This window comes from Phlebotomus papatasi, chromosome 2 (assembly GCF_024763615.1).
Source record: "Phlebotomus papatasi isolate M1 chromosome 2, Ppap_2.1, whole genome shotgun sequence".
NCBI lineage: Eukaryota > Metazoa > Arthropoda > Insecta > Diptera > Psychodidae > Phlebotomus > Phlebotomus papatasi.
Window position 1 is genome coordinate 32,350,080 of NC_077223.1, and position 20,068 is coordinate 32,370,147.

Sequence of the window (20,068 nt, forward strand, 5' to 3'; positions counted from 1 at the left end):
CCGATTCATGAACGAGTTGAGTCTTTCGGACAAAAATTACTTATCCGTTTATAACCGGTTCACAACCTATTTGAACTAATTTATAAATCACTCAAAATATTTCCCAAAATACACCTTAGGAGTAATATAATTAAATTCCAAGTAAAGATTAGTTATCGGTTATGGGCCGGTTCATTACCGGTTCATAGCCGATTAGAATCGGTTTAGGCTAGTCAGGGATTCCAAAACCTTTCCAACGAGCCCAAACATAATACCATTCGTTTGAGAAAGGCACTCTCTTCTAGAGCCCTTTAAGCCTTTGACCTTGAAAAAGGGGATCTCAGTGGCGCAATAGGCACGAGATCTCTGGGCGGACGAGATCTCTGACTCGACTCGCAAAGTTGTGAGTTCGAGTTCAGCCCGTTTCACGCAACCGAATATCAGGAAGACAGTTCACTGTGATAAAACGTAAGAAAATGCACCACTTCTGCCCAAAAAACTCTGGGAGTATGAAAGAAGCATCCACACTGCGGGAATGCGCTCCTGGGCTGTCTATACATGGACTTGGCGGATTCTTTCATCATGGAATACAACAGCAATATAATATGATCACATTGTAATACAGTATTCCGATACGATTATTAACAATAACCTTGAAAAACCTTTATTGTGATTGATTCAACGGTATTTTCGTATATAGGCGAAATGTCTGCCTGGACAATCTCCGATCAATTCCAAAAAACATTTTTTTGTAAAGAGAATGGAAGGAGTGAACGAAAACGATGGGCATATGTTAATGGGTCGACTTAAGGGGGGTTCCTGCGAAGCTTCCAAGTCTCTATCCCTAACCATTTGGACTCTAGGTATGTCAACAGCCGGACAGACAAACAGCGTGACATCATTTCTCAGAAATCGTCTGAAACGCGGAAATACGTTGAAAAAGTGGTCTTCGGGGGGTTGAAGGTGGAAATTTTAAGAGTTGCTATGCGTACTTAAGTTTCAAAGTGGTCGGCAATGCAAGTCTGGCAACCCTTGAAGATAATATGCAGTGAACATCCGCCAATAAGGAGCATCAACACCAAAAATCATTTTTTAAAAAAAATCATATTATTGTTTCTCCAGAACGACTCCACAATAAATTGTTCATACCATTAGTATCACAAGAAAACGAAGACGACACATTACATACGAAAAACCATTTTTGCAAGTTAACAAATCAACGAAAACTTGCTTGCCAGAAAAGGAGAATGGTCAAAACTCCCCATACAAAATGAGAGCATTTTACCTTATAATTCCTTTCTGAGAGGAGGTAAAAAGCTGAAATTCGACATGGGACCAAGTTTAAGGAAGACTCTTTAACTAGCATACCACCCCAACACCCACCTGTCTGATAGTCCTAATATAGAAAGAATTCCCTCACACAAATTGTTATTAATCCACTGAATTGCATATTAGTACATCTTCTGTAGACAGCAAATCACCTTGATTACAATATCAAAAAAATCACCACTAATGCCAATTAGATTATATGAGGATATGTTTCTATCTTTCACGCATCAACAGATCTTAATGAGGCGAAAAATGAAATATAAAAAATCTGGAAACTGATTGTTAACGTTATTACTTATTCATTTTTTTTCATTCAATCAAGCTCGATCAAAAATTTCTTCGTGAGGATTGTTGAAAATACCTCTTCTCAGAAAAGAGTTATAAAGTAAAATGCTCTTATTTTGTATGGGGGCTATCAGAATGGAGGGTGGGGGGAGGGGGCGGTATGCATGGATAAAAAGTTTAAGTAATACACTGATCCTATACCGAATTCCATTAAGATCGCTTTAGCAGTTCTTGCGTAATTTGTTGTCAAGTTAGTGATTTATCGGCTGGATTGAGGCCTTTTTAGAAGGAGTTCCAGCGGTTATCGTCCTGGGTCCCGGAATTTTTTTTAATCTTGTACCAGTATCTGCAAAATGCGCCTACTCTCATCTCCTGGATAAAGATGAATCGGTGCCCATATATACATTTGACCATCCTTCCTTCTAAGAAATAGTTTTTATGCTCTAGAGTTTTTCCTCCATAGTTTACAACATTGGTCCCAGAATAAAAGTTGTTACCTATACCAATGTCTATCCATTGACATAGGTCCCGTTCGTGGCGATTCCGGGACCGGATTTGATCATTCTCCTTTCTTAGCGTATTTAAATCTTTTTTCTCAGGAAAATCTAAATTCATTCATTCATTTTCAACCGCTTATCCCTATTGGGGTCGCGGTCTTCATTCTTATTAATAAGTTTTAATTAAAAATGTTGCAATGTGGATCAACATGTGAATTAGGTAATTCTACCCTATGATTTGCTTAATCATCCAAAGTATCAAGCTATCCCCAAACCTGACGCAAATTCTGCAAGCCCTTAACTTATTTATGGAAATGGTCTTAAACCTTAAACATTTTCAAGGTCAAAGATTAAACATATCTTGAATGTGTATTTTTTAACCGTTTGTGACAAATTCTGATGTATTGAAAAGGTCTTGGAATCCCTGACAAGTTGATCAAACATAAATTTCGCTGTTTTCAGCAGTGATCAAAAAATCGGTAAAAATCGTTTGTGAGCCGCTAAACATAAAAATGAAGCAACACTATGCTTGATTTGAATTACTAAATTATTTTCTTAAAATCTAACAATTGATACAAGACTACTTTAAGAAGATATATGTCGCATCCAAGTCACGAATACGAGCATTTCGCAAACACAGAAAGCCTTGCACTAGAAAAATGAATTGAAGTTTGAGCTTAAAGAGATTATCTGAAAACCTTTGAAAATACAATGATATTTAACAATATTAAAAGTTTTCTTGCTACATCATGAAAATGCACAGAAAATACAAACTAATAAGGTGTAGTATTAGGTCCTCTGTGTGTACTTTGTAATAAAAAACCACAATAACATACTGGTTTTCACCATTTCATATACAATATATACACATATTCTCTGTCACCCTTCTGGCATTAAAAGAACACCGAGAGACAGAAGTATACAACCCCTTAATAATCGTAAATTTGAATTAAATATAAATTAAAGTGCTGCTGACTTTTCCAATGGGATGAAAAGGTACAGAATACACAGAGCTGGAGAAAAAACGTAAAACAGGAGAAAAAACGACCGACAGAATGAGATATAGTGAATCACTTTGGAAAACATTCACGAAATAAAAGTATGGAGAGAAAATGGAATGGTTGTACGAAAAAAACTGACGTCAATTGAGTGAGGGAAAATTTTCTTTCCCAAAAGTACTTCGGTTGCGATTTAACAGTGGTAACCACGATGAAATCTAACAAAATATTTTGTGTAAATCAATTTAAATTTGGTTATTAATGTTCTAAATATTGATTTACTGGAAAATATTTGAATTATTCCAAGTTAAAAAGTTAAGAAAATGCAATATTTATTACGTTTAAAGATTTTTTTATAGATACATTTCTCTGGTTTTGATTGTTTTTTTTTTATTAGTGACTAAAGATAAACTTAATGGATATAAATTTAGAAATATTTTAACATCTTTTTGTACTTTGTCAAAGAACCAGGAGAAAATCAAAGCGTTTCTAATTTCTACATCAAAGAAATAAATACTTTTGCCTCATGAATTTTATTGACTCAAGATGTTCATTAGAATACAAATACAGAAAAAACAACAAAACATTTGTCGCTATATTTTCAACCTCAACTGTAAATTGCAGATAAAAAGAAGATAGGAAAAAAGAGACGAAAAGCTCAATCCAATAACGACATTTTTTACTCTTTCCGTCTCAGTGAAAGGTGAAAATTCTCCATAATATAGCTTGATGTAAACATTTTGTTACAATGGGAAATGTCGGCTGCAAAAAGAATTTTTCTTTATAAATTTTGACTCTTCTTTTCACCCCAAAGACCTTATTGTACGATTGGAGAGATATCTGATAAAAAATATCAATAATTGTACTATTGTTTTTTTTTACAATTTTGTAGATTAGCTCTCATAATCACGAAAAAGAAAAAAATGCTAAATAGTGGAAGTCTTTCATATTTCGCACACACTTTCTAGCTTCAAACATTTCTTATTTTACCCATATTCTTTTACTGAAGTTGACCTGAAAAAATAGATCGAATTCATTAAAGGAATATAGGAAAAATTTGAAATGTTCGAAATCAGAGTGAGTGCGAAGCCTGAAAGCTTTCCCCTACTAAATTTATTATAATCAAATGCAGTTATTAGATGAATATTTACTGCTGAATGTTAAAAATAAGAATTGTATCACAGATTTGCGTTATTCTAGTTAAAATTAAAACAGGTTTAATATTATAGGTTTAACTAGAATATGGCAACCCCATGATTTGGGTCGTGAGGCCTCGTGAAGCAATTGGTAAGGATGTTTGGCTCTTGGACGGTGAGACCCCTAACTCGACGTATGCAGTTTTGAGATTAAGTCTCGTTCAATGCAAATGATTAACTCTTTCGCGTCATTAGGATCATATATGACCCGGGGAAAAACAATTTTTTTTGACTATTTACATTAATTGTAACTGTTTGTGCACGACATCATAATAGAAGGATGTAAGATTCAAGACTCCAGATATTCAGGAAAAGAAAATATTTGAGATTAAAAATCACTAATTTCGAACTTTGTGAAATGACTTTTCTTTTTCAAAAATTTTAATATTCATTTATTTTTTTCAGCAAAAAGTTCTTTAGAAACACAAAATAGAATATCCAAAGATTGTAGAGTGCATATTTTGATATAATAAATTACTCTTAATTTTCCAGAAAAGCACATAGAATTTTCCGGGTCATATCTGACCCTATTGTCGGCAAGGGTAACAGTGGTTTCGTCCCAAAGCTATAGCGAAATGTAGTTGGGACATTGTTTTTCTTTGTGAAATGAAGGTGGGACATCTTGCTCCTGGACATTTTATCTTATATCTGATGAATTATAACATATTTTGCAATATTTTAGAGTATTCTGTTAGCGTCTCATATAGTGCAATTGTATTGTGTGTGAATAAATATGTGGATAAGTTTATTTTTGCCAAATACCACTCAAAATATTCTGACAGTGACTGTTCAAGGGATTACCAGGAAGATTCCTTGAACACCAGGAGTACAGTGTTCATCAAGACAATCCAGTTTACCATGGTTTTGGCCAAATTAGTAACTTCAAGCAAAAAAAAACTCTTAAAAAGCCCGTGATATAGATTTTGAAAATGGTATGTACACTTCCCTTGAGGACAATAGGGTCATATATGACCCGGAGTTTTTCCGAGTTTTCACGCAATGAAAATTTTTTTCCACTCTAAACTATTATATTTGATCATAAAGCATTAGGAAAAACTCAATTTTACATGAATTCATCTGCTGAATAAAAGTGTAACGCGAAAGAGTTAAAGCGAATGAAGAGATACTTTTTAAACTGAATAAGGTATTAAGTGACAAAAAAGAAAATGGAGGTTGTACTATCTGTATACCCTCCAGGATTTTGTCATTAATATGCTTACAGCATTTTTTGACATTTAATATAATATTTTGGATTATATTATGCCAGAAAAGACTTTTTCTCGACTTGGTGACTTTTCGCGATTTTTATACGAATTAACTTATGCTCAGATCAGCTAATAATAAGTAAAAAAAAAATACAATTTGAACGAAATTTTCAGATATTAAGTTTTATTCTATAAAATGCTATATGTTGATAACTTTATTCCATATGTATGCAAAAAAATATGTACCTCTAAAATTGGAGGTATAAAAGTTTGACTTGAGCATTAATTCACTGTTTAAGAATACTCAATTTCATGTTTAAACATTACAAAACAGTAGTTCACCGCTGGATTATCTTTAGACTTCGAATAAACACATATACAGCTGTTTGAATTCTAAATTTTAAATTTATCGTTTAATCATCATCATCATTTTTAACCACTTTTCCCTATTGGGGTCGTGGGCCCGTGACACCCAATTTAACAGCCCACACTTGTCGCTCCTCCGCCACTTCAGGAAGATGTTCAGGTTCGATCCCAAGGCGCTCCAAGGAAAGATTCTGAATTTGATTCAGCCACCTTGCCCTAGGTCTGCCTCGAGGTCGACGCCTCCTCACAATGGCTTGCATAACTTTTCTGGGGAATCTTTTTCTTATCGTTTAATATTAAATCGTAATCTTATGCCCTAGACATACTTACGGCTTAAGCCGAGTGAAGGATTAGCGGAAAACCGATGGGAATATAATCTAATCATAATTTTACTTACAATTACGTTAAGCCGTATCTCGGCTTAAGCCATAGGTGTGTTCGGCACATTAAATAAAGTGAAAAATTTATTAAGATCCTAATGAATTTTATTTACATTTTAGGAGAAACATGAAACTTCTCCAAGTTGCTTTTATAAAATATCTACATAGGAGGAAGTGGGGCACCCTTGAATTGTGATAGCTTTAAAATCGGACTTTTTTATCCTATTTTCAAATGAAATATAGCCTTATAATAATGTAATTTAGCTTAACAATAATTGGTTTGTGAAGCTAAATTATATCATGATAAGATCCAATTTCATTTAAAAATAGGAGAAAAAAAACTCAGTTTCAAAGCTGTCCTAATTTAAAGATGCGACACTTCCCCCTATAAACCAAAAAGTCGAGGAATTCAAGATTTGAATACTTTGACATTGATTTCAGTTTTTTAATTGCCTTTGTCCTTGATTTGAAAACGGTGCGATATTTGAAAATATTGGAATTTATTTAAAAAAACAAAAATTATATATTAAATTTCAAAATATCCTTAAAAGATTATAAAAGTTATATAGTATCTTCCTGAATCTCTCCCTGAATAATAAAGATCCAGATATCTAGATATCTAGAAATGGTTCTTTTCGTTTTCGAACCTGTGACCTTCGATCCGAGGATCACTTCAAACACTCATCAAAAATTTCTAATTAAAATTTAAAAATTTATAATCAGGCGGAAAAATGTCCCCTTCTTTCTATGGCATATCCTAACAGATTTTTTTTCTATTGGCATAGAAATTAATGTAGGGGAAATTTCTTCAGATATAGCTTTCAACTATTGCCATAAAGGTCCAAAATAGAGATGAAGCAATTAAATATAGTGTTCTAAAAAGTAAAGAGAGTGATAGGGGTTATAAGTACAACATCAAGTTTATCATTTAACTTTTGCTGAAAACTTCTTGTCAGTATCTGTGATCACTTTTGTTTTCCCTTATTCAATTGTAAAGTGTTATTCATTAGTCACCTGGGAAAATTGCATATTCATCCACTCTCATTTTAAATAATTCAGGAGTTTTCTCTAAAAACATTTTAATAGAGTTTGATTGCCGAACAACAGGAAATTTTATATTGTCAAAGTAGATAATAAATTGAGAAAAGTGACTGATGAAAATATATTGATTATGTATGCAATCTAATATAAATTCCCATTGGAAAGGACACTAATAAATGCAATATCCATTTTCTATTTTAACACGGAGAGTATGTTCGAAAATCTCACTAATTCAACTGGATTATTCTCCATGGTTCAATAATCCAAATGACTCATGCACACTCCACTGAATTTCTCCCTCGAATTTCCACATTTTGGGAGGCACTCCACAACATACGGTACTCTTAGTATCACTTTCAATGGGAAGGAAGCACGTGAAAAAGACATAAAATTTCAGAAACCTTTTCAACATTGCGCCAAAGGAACTTTCAAACTGAAATGCTTAAATGGTAACAAAATACTCCAATTGGGATTCTACCTCACGTACTGTTGCAATGAAAATTTCCTATATATGTCGCCACCGATGAAGTGCTGAAATGGCTATTGAAGGCAGAAAAAGTGCCACTTATATGAGAGGATAGTACACCAAAAGACACCATCTAGCACTTTAATAATAACCCACTATATCTACTACACAACACTGAGGATTTCTCTTGGGGATGCGACATGGCTAATGAAGATGGCAATATATTTTAAAACGTGTCTCAAGCATATAATCCAGAAAAGGTAAAATGAATATTCATGAGTGTTGAAGCAAAGATAGTAGATTTCATCGAGTTATTATGAATATTTTATTATTTACTTCTTCCCACAACATTCCACAAACATCATTAATAATTGACATTATTTCAATTTAATCATTTTCAAATTTATTTTTTTTTATATTTCTAATGGACTTGTGTAATGAAAAAACAATATTTTATAAATTGCATTGTTTGTTAATTCTATCATCAATCGCGTAAATCAATGAGGAAAATATTAGTCTAATAGTAGGGCCATATCTTGAAAACATTCTTTTGATAAACTTAACAGGAATGTCTATCAATCAAAGCTTATCAATGGATGATATTTTTGGAAAGGTACACTGTAATCATAAACCAATTTCAAAAATAGAATCTTTTTTCTTTGATTTGGCAGCAAATCAATATGTGAAATAAAAAATGAATCACAAAGATTTAGAGAGAGAAAAATAACATTTTATAAGACGCATTAACCCTTTCAGAACGAAATGAGTTATCTTCCAATACTTTTTCACTGAGAAAAAAAAGAGGGTGCGATTAACTTTTTTCCTCATAATTTTAACAGTTTTTAGGTGTAAAAATATATCAACATTTTTTAATACTAATTTTACACCCTTTTAAAGGTAAAATTAACATGAAAAAGGGTAATTTTAACCCCCAATACACCCAAAAAGGGTAATATTTACACCGATTTTGGATCAATACTGCAGGGCAAAATTAACATTTCCGGAATGTTATTTTAACTTTTTCGGATTTCTCTCAGTGTTCAGCCTCAATCGGGAATATGGGGCGAAATGTCATCCGGTTTATCGATAGATTTGGGCGTCAAAGCCTTTGTAAATTCCACAAAAAGTGCTCAATTATAAAGAATCACAATAAAATAGGAAGAACTACAGCGAATTTGAGCTAATTAGCTTTATAATTAAGCGTGAAAATTGACAACAAAATTTGACGCCCGATTGAAAAAGAGCCGATTGAGTGAGAGTCTACTGTATAACTTAAATATATTATATTTTCTCAAAACTAATTTCTCAAACTAGGCCGGTGTACTTTCATTTTTCACAATTATTTTTAGAATAGGACATAACCCTAAGAACATTCAAACCATGCGAATTTTCTTTTGTTTGCAAACAGCTGCTGATTTGTGATTTCTCAATTTTCTGCATGCAAAAAAAAAAAGATTTAAAGGATTATCTTGTGCGAACCATGCCTACATTCCCCTACAGGATATACCCTACTCCCCCTACTCATATATCTTAAGTTTTAACTATTGAGAATAAATAGAACAAGTCTTCAGAAATTCACCTTTTTTTAACACTTAAAAAAGGATTAAACAAAAACTTATACCTTTTTAGGTTAAAAACCCACGGAACGTTTAAATATCACAATCTTAATTTTTGTAACAGTAGCAGAAAGGGATCTTAAATGTGGCAATCGGATAAAAATAATGGAAAAGTGGACAATTGCATGTTAATTCTAAAATAAATTAGTGAAAAGTTAATCTGGCAATGTTTCTAATGATTATGAAAATTTTAAATATTAGGGTAAATTAAGCTAATTCAAAACCTGAGGGCTAATTTTTGAAACTCTCACTCGCTCCCGCGAGCTCTTTAGTGGCCGAGAGAAATTGACTCGCACACCCCGCAGATTCTTGAATATGTGCAACGAGTAGTTTATATTTTAAAGAAGTCGTTACAGAAGGATTTGAATCTGCGGGGTGTGCGAGTCAATTTCTCTCGGCCACTAAAGAGCTCGCGGGTGAGAGTGAGAGTTTCAAAAATTAGCCCTCTGCTCCAAATGGAAATTTTTCGCTACTCCAAATGGAAACGTCATTGTTTTCATGATAAATACAGTACTAAATTATTATATTTAATAATTTTCTATACCTCAGTTTCATTATTTAGTTAATTTTGCTCCAAATAAAGCGAATATCCATTCATATTCACAAATTTTAATTTGTTAATTTCTCAGAAAAATTTAAAGTGTACCTTTTCACCATTGAATTTTTCATCGATCGACCATGTTTTCCAATGAAAAACACAATGAGGTGACTGTTGTTTATTCGTTTTGTTTAACATTTATGTCATATTTCTGGCTAATTTTAGTCAAATTAAGTGCTAATCTTTATTGTTAACGGTACGTGAAGTTTTCAAATGAAATAATTACCTAATTCGTGAACAAAAAGTATCTGCAAATGCTTCAATAGGAAACACCGCAAGTATGATATTTTTGGAGAGATTTTTTTATTGTTTTAGATGAGAAAGAAGAAAAGACCAGGAATAAGACCAAATACTACACTCAGGAGCAACTCAACAAGGTTTTGGAAGCCTTTTGTCGCGGTTCAACTTAGACTGTTTGTCTCCAATTAGAAACTTTCTCTTGTCTCCATTTGGATTAATATGTTTCCAATAGAAGCATTTTACACTCGCGTATTTTTCTTGTATTTAAGAAGTTTTCAAATTATATCTAAAGAATTTTCACTAAACAGTAACATTCTAGAAGAGTCAATGAGCAAATTTATGTAATTCTCTTCAGAAAAAATATGAACTCAATGTGTTGAATTTTCTGTCAAAGTTAAAGCGTCTGGAAATGGTTTTGAATTAGGACATTTACCCTATAATTTCTACTCAAAAGACAAAAACTATAAATAAATAAAATTCATTCTGTCTTTAAGTTAACGAAAAGCCCATAAATCTGTACATCACTGTTCATTCGAATTTACAAGGGCACAACTCGATTTTGATATTTTATAGAGAATTTAATATAAACTTAGATATTCTAGCGGTTTAGGAAAGTTATTTATATCCATCAATAAGACAACTTAGTGAATCAAAATATGCTCTTACTTTTCCCTCCAACGAATGAGTATATTTTTGTATGTTTTGGATCTTGCCTATATAGTTATTTCATTCATACATGCTAATAACCTTGAAACATTACTTCATGTATTTTCAAGGTCAAAGGTAATTACCCTTGAAATATGTCTTTTTGTCAATGAATTTTATTACAATATGAGATATCCCAAAAACATGATTCTAGAGGAGGAGTGCGATGAGAGGAAAACTAATATATCGTTATATTCGTCGTCTTAGTACACCTAAGAATGCAATTTTTGAACTTGCTGTAGGGTAAAGTGATATAATTTGGAATTAGTGTTACAAGTTGGACAATTCGCCGGTACAAGTTGGGCATGGCGTTTTTCTTGATAAATACAGTACAAAATTTTTTTTTAAAGCACAAAGAACCAAATTATAAAACTAACGCATTAAAAATATACAAATAAAAATGAAGTACTAAATTTATCAAGACAAAAAGCCCTGTCCAAATTGTACCATTGTCCAACTTGTACCACTGTCCAACTTGTACCACTGTCCAACTTGTACCATTTTACCCTATAGGGCGAACAACAATTATTTTGAGGTCTCAAAGTAACATTTTTTTTAGTTTTCAGAATTTAATAGATCATTTGCTTTTAATAATTCAATCCTAAGGTAAATTTTTCCCAAAAAAATCTTGACTGATACGAAATTACAGAGTTAGTCAATTGTACTGCAAATAAATTTAGATCACTATAACTTTGAAGCCGTTCGGGACAGCCTGCTCAAATTTTGCATAAAGTTAGGAAAGAATCACATTGACAGTAAAATGCTCACGGTATTTCTTTGATTTTCACTGCATTTTCACTACAATTCTTACGCAAATTCTCAATTACCGCATTACCTTATCTCATACTCGGTGGCACTAGGTGAAATAATATAAGAAAATTGAATAAATAAAACGAAAATGCGATAAGCGGTGAGCAAAAAAAACTAGGATTTTTTGCTACAATTTTTCGTACACTTTTTCTGCTCACAGTTTATCGTATTTTCGTTTTATTTCTTCAATTTTTTATACTATTTTCACCTAGTGTTACCGAGTATGAGATAAGGTAATACGGTAATGGCAAATTTGCATAAGAATTCCAATGAAAATGCGTAAATTAACGAATAACGGTGTGCTTTGACGGTGACGGTGAGCATTTTACTGTCAATGTGATTCTGCCCTTAGTTCATTTTTATTGGTTACAAGCTCACAAAAGCATTTATAAAATTTGTTGTGACAATTTATATATTATTTATATTTTAGAAAAAACACAAGAGACTGCTAATCGTTTGACCAATGCAAACAAAAAGCGGCGAGACACGGAAATTACGTTTCTTCTCGCCGTGAGACATCAAAAATTGCTTCGGTCTTTGTTACTTTTTGCGCCATACCTTTTGCTACTTTTTACCCCAAGTGGTCATTTTTAGTAAAATGATTTCTGGAGAAAAGAATCTTTGTAAAATTCTGAAATCGATAGTGGTTTCATATTCAAACAATCCAAATCATTTCGGAAATATTAACCAATCAATTTTGAAAAATAAGTTGGTCAAAATTGATATCTGTCGTAAGGAAAACATTTCAAAAATGGGGCTAAAAATTTCAATATATTTTTTTATTTTCTGAAATCCTTGTTCAAACTAACTATCCTAAGAAACTTACGACTTTGAAAAAGGGCTATATGGAGGCCATCTATGGAAAAAAATTTAAGCCGCTATCTCTTTTATCTTGGAAGATATTGAATTTTCAAATTTTCAATTTGTGACTTTTTGCCCCAGTCTCCAATATTATTTTATTTTTTTAATTGATTTTTTTTATGCTCTACCTTAAAAAAATTGCTCAAAATGATTTCTGATCCTGAGAATTTGTATGATCGGAACATACTTGCTACCTAGATAATGCAATGGTTTAAGTTTAGGTAAAAGAGCACACGCTCTACAATGCAAGGGTACCGGGTTCAAATCTACCTTGGATCAGAAAAAGTACAGAAATTCACAGAAATTAAACTCACATAATCCAAGTCCGAAAAGGACAACACTCTGGGAGACGTAGTTCCTTTACTGGATTTTTAAAGCTTTTTTTTATTTTGAAAAATTTAATTTATCTAACAGTTGATTGGTTCATTTGATCAGTTCTTAAGAAAGGATTAATAAAACTTATTGTACATGCTTATCTAAACATATTTCTAATTTTAAAAATCATTTCAATAATGCCAAAGCTAATTTATGAAAATTTTTAAAAGAATTTATCTGCAACGTTCTCAACACTTATGATGGTTCTTTTTTGAAACTCTTTATATATTCACACAGTGAAATAGCGATAAATGTTGAAAAAAGGAAGAACGGCAAAAGATGAGATAAAAGAGGCGTGCAAATTGCAGAAAGATGTCAATAAATTCAGGAAAGGTGAATGAGATTTTTATAAGCTGCAAGAGGTTCTTTTTTTCTTGCAGCAAAAGGCATAATCTCCTTTCGTGGGGAATCTTCATGTGAAATGAAATATTGGAATCTCTTGAATCTCTAATGAGTTTTCGATGTGCTCGCAAATGACTTGAGAAAACATCTTTTCATCCTCATCCCACAGATTCGGCACGGTTGCTTCTCCTTTGGAGGCATCTCTGTCGGCTGCAGAAAAGTGGCTTCATGGGGAACATTTCTTATTTCCGGAGACTCACTTTATACTCAAACGTATTTGTCTCAATTTTAGAACCATTCTCTTGTTGGAAATTCTCCATCAACTTTTTTTTTGACTTTCCCAGACATTTTCCCAAAAAAAAAAGATGAGTATCCGGAGTAAGCAAAATGCTTAGTAGGCTGTCTGGGAAGGTTCTTGGTGGCTCTCATTACCCCATTGCCAGGCTATTTTCAATTTATTGCTTCTAATTGAGTTTTGCAATGCAAATTGCATGGAAGTGTTGTGCAGAAATTGATAAGAAAAGGGAGAAAATGAGAAGAGGAAAGCACTTACAAAGAAACGCCGACAAATTTGCGACTATAAACAAAAATGCCGCTCCGCTGTTGCCTCCAAATTCCCACATTTTTCACATAAATTGCACCACTTTTTCCACTAAATCCACTCTAGGGCATCATCCTGAGGCACAGGCTGGACAATCCGGGCTCTAAATGTGACTCAAAACACTCAAAATTGGAAAATGTCTCAGAAGAAAGTCAAACAGCACACAACTTGCACCGGCGAACAACAAAAGAAGACTGACGACTACTTCGCTTTCGCCTTCCAACGAACCATTCCGCTGACAAAAATCGTTATTCGCCGTTGTCAGCGCAAGAACGAATCCACGGGGGTAATCATTATAAAATTTCTGTTCTGAACCTTTACCAAAATATCCCTTTTATCAAAATAACGCATCTTCTGCAAAATCGGGAAAAGGAAAAGTAAAAATCCAGATATACACAACATGACAAAAAACATAAAATAAAAAGAGAAATTTTAAAATAATAATTAAAATCAAGAAAAAATCACAGAAAGAAATGCAGAGAAAACAGCGGATTTAACATTTCTTTGGCTAATAAATTAACTTAACAGATTGATCAGTGCTAGGGGAAAGCTCGCTACCTTCGGACCGTAACGTTTTCACAGGCTAGAAAAAAAAATAATGAGAAAGAAAGAAAAACCTTATAAGAATAGAAATTTTAAGAAAACAAAAAATTGTAAGTGAAAAATTCTTTTTATAGTCCTTTTTATTTTTTCCCTTCAACAATATTTTTCTTCGGCTATTCAAGAAATTTGGTTAACAGTGTGAACTGAGCTCGCTGAGCTGGTGAATGCGAGAAAATCAGATCATTGTGTGATCACTCATGAACTCCTAAATCTAATGAATTGGCCAGAGTCAGTAAAGGCGAGAAGAATACAGCGTCTTGAGATTCCTCCAAGGATTTCTCATGAAATCCAAGACAAATAAGATTGCAGCATTCTGTGATGGTTTAGGTTTTTTATTTTTTTTTTCCACAAACGGAATAGTTCCTGATATTGGATTGGCCCTCTGAAGACACCATCGTTCGCGTCTGACGGGAGTTGCTCCAATATATTTGGTGGCAAATTCTCCTCAATAGTTCATTATATTTCATTTTCCGGGAATCCTGCAGAATAGAAAAAAGTTGAGGTTATACTACACATTCACCTATTTTCTTCTGGAAAGCGCACAGATATTAGAAATTTTGCAGAATATTAAAGAGTAGTAGTAGAGTAGTAATAAAGTAAAGTAATAAAGTAGAGTAGTAAGAATATTAAAGAGTAGTAATAGTAGTACGCCTTCCCCGTAGTGAATGCTTCTTCCATGCTCCTGAAGGTTTGTAGGCAGAGGCGGTGCATTTTATTACGTTTTATCACAGTGAAAAATGTATTTTCTCGACATTCAATTGACTGCACTGGGCGGGACTCGAATCACAACATTGAGAGTCGAGTCAGAGATCTCGTCCGCCCAAGACCAGATGTCTTGCCTATTGCACCACTGAGATCCCCTATGATGTTATAAAACTCCTGGAATATTATTGCAAATTTACATAATTTGAATATATAATTCCACCGGCCGACTTGAAGAACCCATAGTGGCCGACTTGTGAAACGGCCGACTAGACAGTACCTTATCTTATTTCAGCAGAGACCGGTTTGACTTATCGGATGTGACAGACACGTTTCTTTAGGCGTAGTAAATTTTAAGAAGTTTCAGTGGTTTTTCTTAGTGGAAACCCTACAAATTCACTACTACTATGTGCAGTGTCATAAGCCGAAAGGGTGATTTGTGTAGAAAATCCATGGAAAGCTACAGAAGAGGCGATTTATTCCGATTTTCTTCTGTGAGACAATCTGGCAAGAGATAGCGGTATTCAATCATTGAGAGCAATCATCGAGCAGAGATTCATTTTGTGCAGCACCAACACATTTAATTTGCATCGCTCTCACACCATACTACTTCATCTCATCGCTGGAGTTTGGAGTTGAGGCTTTGTAGATTGGTTGTGGTTAAATGATCGGTCCCCTTCAACTTCTTTTTGACGCATGTCTTGATTTGAAGATAATGGGAGAAATGCAGGACGTTTCTGGAACTCTAACTAATGAAAAGAAATTGTCTTTTATGGAACTTTAGTGTGGAGGTGCTTCAGGGTTTTTTTCTGGAAATCCGTGCTCTACCTTTACAGTAGTGAAATTACGGCACTGTACGATACAGTGGGGAGTGATGAGGAATCTTTGAAAGCGGCCAAACAAACTAAACTATAATCCCTAGAGTTCAATGATTCAGGAAAGGAAAGCATAAGAAAGAAATGGAAGGGAATGAAAAGGATGGGAAAGAAAAGAAATATAAGGAATTAATGGAAATGGGGGACACAAAGGGCTTTTGCGAGCGTAGTTGTCCAATACCAATTGGAAAGTCTCAAATCTACAATCTATCATCAATTGTTGATAATTCTGTGATAATTTAGTTAAATCTCTTACGAAAAACAAAAAAAATCACATTATTCAAAGGCATGAACGTTCGAAAAGTTCGAAGGGAGAGCGCTTTCCCCTATTAATGCGTTTTCTTTTCAAATGAATTTTGTTGCATTTAAAAAAATGGAGACAAATCAGTTAAAACCGCTTACATATTTAAAAAGAAAATGGGAAAATTATTTTTAAAAATTGTTCCGAGACCGAGATGAAATATAAAAAAAATTACTCTCGTTTTGATTGATACATCCTATAGAAAAATTGCTTTTTAGTCTTTTTATTGTTTTCATCACTTCTTATAAAGGAAAGTTATTTTACCCTATTTATAGTTTAATTCCAAAGAAGTGAACGCTATAAACATAATAAAACCAAAATACGATGATACTTGAAAGGATATGTTGAAATGTGTAAATAAACACAATATTTTAAAACAATTTAATATTATAGATAGTGTATTGCGATAAATACTTGACACATTACGAATTTTCAGCAAATGGAAACAACTTAAAATTAAAAGTATTGACAGCTAAATGCATTTTACATCATTTAAAATTCTTTTTTAATCATTTTAATCAAGTTAAAGCAAAATTATACGGAAACATTTTTTATTAGATCTTCAATGTATCTTAAGATCTAATAAAAAAAAATGTTTTCGTATAATTTTGCGTTAAGTTGATTAAAATGATTTTAAAAAATTATTAGATTTTCAATGTACAGTGCCCGCTCTCTAATCCGGATCGCCGTAATCCGGACGAGTTATCGACGGTTACATTTAAAATCATTTTGAGGTTATGTATGCACGAGTATTCAGCAATGAAAATGAATTATCCTGTGATGTTTTAGTTTAATAAATGAAGTATAATAGCATAGAATTCTCTAATTGTCTTTTTAAGCTTCTTTAAAACTTTTATTCTAATTCTAGAAAAAAAACTTGTATTATATTTTCGAGACGGTGAACAAAATCAAAAAATCCATCCGGATTACGAAGCTAACATCTGTCATATTGTCTCCCAATCATCCAGATAACGAAGCCGGCACTGTATTTTAAAACAATTTAATATTATAGATAGTGTATTGCGATAAATACTTGACACATTACAAATTTTCAGCAAATAGAAACAATTTAAAATTAAAAATATTGACAGAATGAATTTTACAGAATTTAAAATTCTTTTTTAATCATCTTAATCAACCTAAAGCAAAATTATACGAAAACATTTTTAATTAAATCTTCAATGTATCTCAGCAACCTGAATATAAAAGTTTGCCGTTTTCCCAATTTTAGATACCAAAGCTTTTTTTGTTTTTTGTTTTACTGAATGTAATATTTGTTTCTAATTCTTCTCTTCAACTCCTTCCTAAATGAAATTGTTTTTTTTTATTTGTAATGTTATGTTTCTGAGTGTTTGCAGCGTTTCTAGGGTTTTTTGGCAAAGGAAAATTTATTTTGTTATGATGTGCCCTTCGCCGTAGCGACCTCGCTGAATATCCAGTGCAACTGACGCAATTCAAAGTTGATGAGAAAAAATCAGAAAAGTCGTGTGATTTAGAGGGAAAATGTTGTTTTAGTGCTGATAGGGACGAAATGTCCAAGTTTGGAAGATTCGGACCACTCCTGGGCACCATCTACGTGGGCAATACACTCAGTAAATTCTTGGTAAGTGCAATTCTTTTGCAATTATTCATCATTGAATTACGTAACCTCGCCGGATTATTGATTTTGGGGGGATTTGTTGATGTTCCTGGACCACCATGCAGATCTATGCTGCGAGGAATGCTGAGATTCTTACATGTCATGAGGTGTCCCTGAAGCAGTTGAGTCCCAAACCCGGATGGATTGAGTATGATCCTGTGGATGTTTGGAAGACAATTATTGAATGCATTGAAGTGTGTATAAGAAATCTCGTGCTCCTGGATATCAATCCGCAGGATATCATTGCTGTAGGACTGACAAATCAACGTGAGACTGTGGTGGTGTGGTCTGTGGAGTCTGGGGAGGTTCTCCATAATGCGATAGCGTGGAATGATATCCGATGCGTGGAGACTGTTCAGCAATTGCTGAGGAAGGCTAAGAATCGTCCTAATTATTTAAAGGAGGTCTGTGGGCTGGTAATTAGTACGAATTTCAGTGCAGTGAAGATCAAATGGCTGATGGATAATGTCGCGGGGGTCCGGGAAGCTATTGATAGTGTGCAGTGTCATGTGGGGACTCTGGATTCGTGGATTCTGTGGAATCTCACGGGAGGAGTGGAATGTGGGGTTCACATGACGGATGTCACAAATGCCTCGAGGACAATGCTGATGAATTTGCAGACGAGGAAGTGGGACAAGTCCCTGTGTTCATTCTTTCAGATAAATCCTCATGTTCTGCCCCAAATTCGATCCTGCTCTGAGACTTATGGGTTTATTCATCGGGGTCCGCTGCAGGGGATCCCAATAGCCGGGTGCATTGGGGATCAGCAGGCAGCTCTGCTGGGTCAGATGTGCTTTCGTGCCGAACAGGCTCAGTGTACGTACGATGAGGGCTGTTTCTTGCTCGTGAACACTGGCCAGGAGATTATTGACTCGGACAATGGCCTTCTGAGTACAGTGGCATTCCAATTGGGTCCCACAGCGCCACCCTATTATGCCCTAGAAGGTGCTGTGGCCAATTCTGGATCGGCTGTGACGTGGCTCAGGGAAAATCTGCTCCTGGAGACGGAAATCAATCAGAATTCCCAAACTCTCGCCAATTCTATGAGTGATTCGACTTTTTTCTCACCCATTCAATCATCCTCGCCCTTTGGGACAACACCACTAGTCACTGCCGCCACTTCAACGCCCCCAAATTCCCTCCTGCCCATTGATAGAGGCCCCTCAAACGCTGAAGTGATCTTCATTCCAGCCTTCAGTGGCATCTACAGCCCCTACTGGCAGCACAAACCCAGAGGGATGCTAATAGGACTGACGAGCCACACGAGCTCCCGGCAAGTTGTCCATTCTGCCTACGAAGCCACCTGCTTCCAGACACGCCAAATTCTCGATGCTCTCCGGAAGGACTGTCACACATGGCGCCCTCTGGCGAAATTAATTGTCGGCGGAGAACTAATGGAGACTCCCTTCCTGCCTCAAATGCTCTCTGACTATTGCAATATCGACGTGGAGAGACCACAGATCTCCTCACCAGCCACCCTGGGAGCCATGCTGGCCACAGGACTCGCCATGGATGTGCTGACCCTGGAGAATACTCAAGCACTTCTAGCTCCTCCGGCTGATGTCCACCATCCGGCAATGTGTCAAGCAGCCAGTGATGCCAAGTACAAACGCTGGAGAAAAGCTGTCCGGATGTGCATAAAAAGTGGGACCGTGCTGACGGATGAGGACAGTGAGGACGAGGAGAAGGACATTGATCCTCATCGTAATGTGACAAATTCCATTCCGGGCTCTCTCTTCATCGTCTCATCTTTTGCATTGGTCATCTTGGCGGAAATTCTCAGGATATTCTAAAAGTAAGTCATGTGCATTTTATCCCAAAAGAAAAAGTATATTCTTCTAGTCAAGACACTGAGAAATCTCCGCGCACAATCCAGTCTGGGCATTTTTTCCCCTTGGAATCCTAGCTTAATTTGGTAGAAGGTTAAAAAAATATTAAAATGACGAGAGCTATCTAAGCAATAGTAAACTTGTGGACTTGCGTGTATATTCCAAATATTTATTAGTATAATATAGTTCAATCGGTAAAATAAAAAGTGTATCAAAACATTTAAAAAAA

The 20,068-nt window shown here is 34.5% G+C and overlaps 2 protein-coding genes across 3 annotated transcripts in view; one reads left to right on the forward strand and one right to left on the reverse strand.

The window, feature by feature from the left end:
* The window catches only part of LOC129803496 (tyrosine-protein kinase-like otk), a 55,012-nt gene extending 40,922 nt beyond the window's left edge, over positions 1-14,090 (reverse strand). For both annotated transcript variants that reach the window (XM_055850097.1, XM_055850096.1), the window contains exon 1: positions 13,843-14,090. In XM_055850097.1, the coding sequence (XP_055706072.1) occupies positions 13,843-13,912 (70 nt within the window). In that variant the 5' untranslated portion in view covers positions 13,913-14,090. The remainder of the gene's footprint in view (positions 1-13,842) is intronic.
* Positions 14,091-17,766: 3,676 nt separating this feature from the next.
* LOC129803510 (glycerol kinase) lies at positions 17,767-20,068 on the forward strand. The gene is made up of 2 exons (XM_055850120.1): positions 17,767-17,974; positions 18,076-20,068. The coding sequence occupies exons 1-2, from the start codon at positions 17,903-17,905 to the stop codon at positions 19,801-19,803; spliced, it is 1,800 nt and encodes a 599-aa protein (XP_055706095.1). The 5' UTR covers positions 17,767-17,902; the 3' UTR covers positions 19,804-20,068.

What these genes read in the sequence shown, in the direction of transcription:
- LOC129803510 (XM_055850120.1), top strand. Translation starts at nt 17,903, where the DNA reads ATGTCCAAGTTTGGAAGATTCGGACCACTCCTGGGCACCATCTACGTG. An exon ending in ATACACTCAGTAAATTCTTG is followed by an intron (nt 17,975 to 18,075) that starts GTAAGTGCAATT and finishes ACCACCATGCAG; the next exon opens with ATCTATGCTGCGAGGAATGC.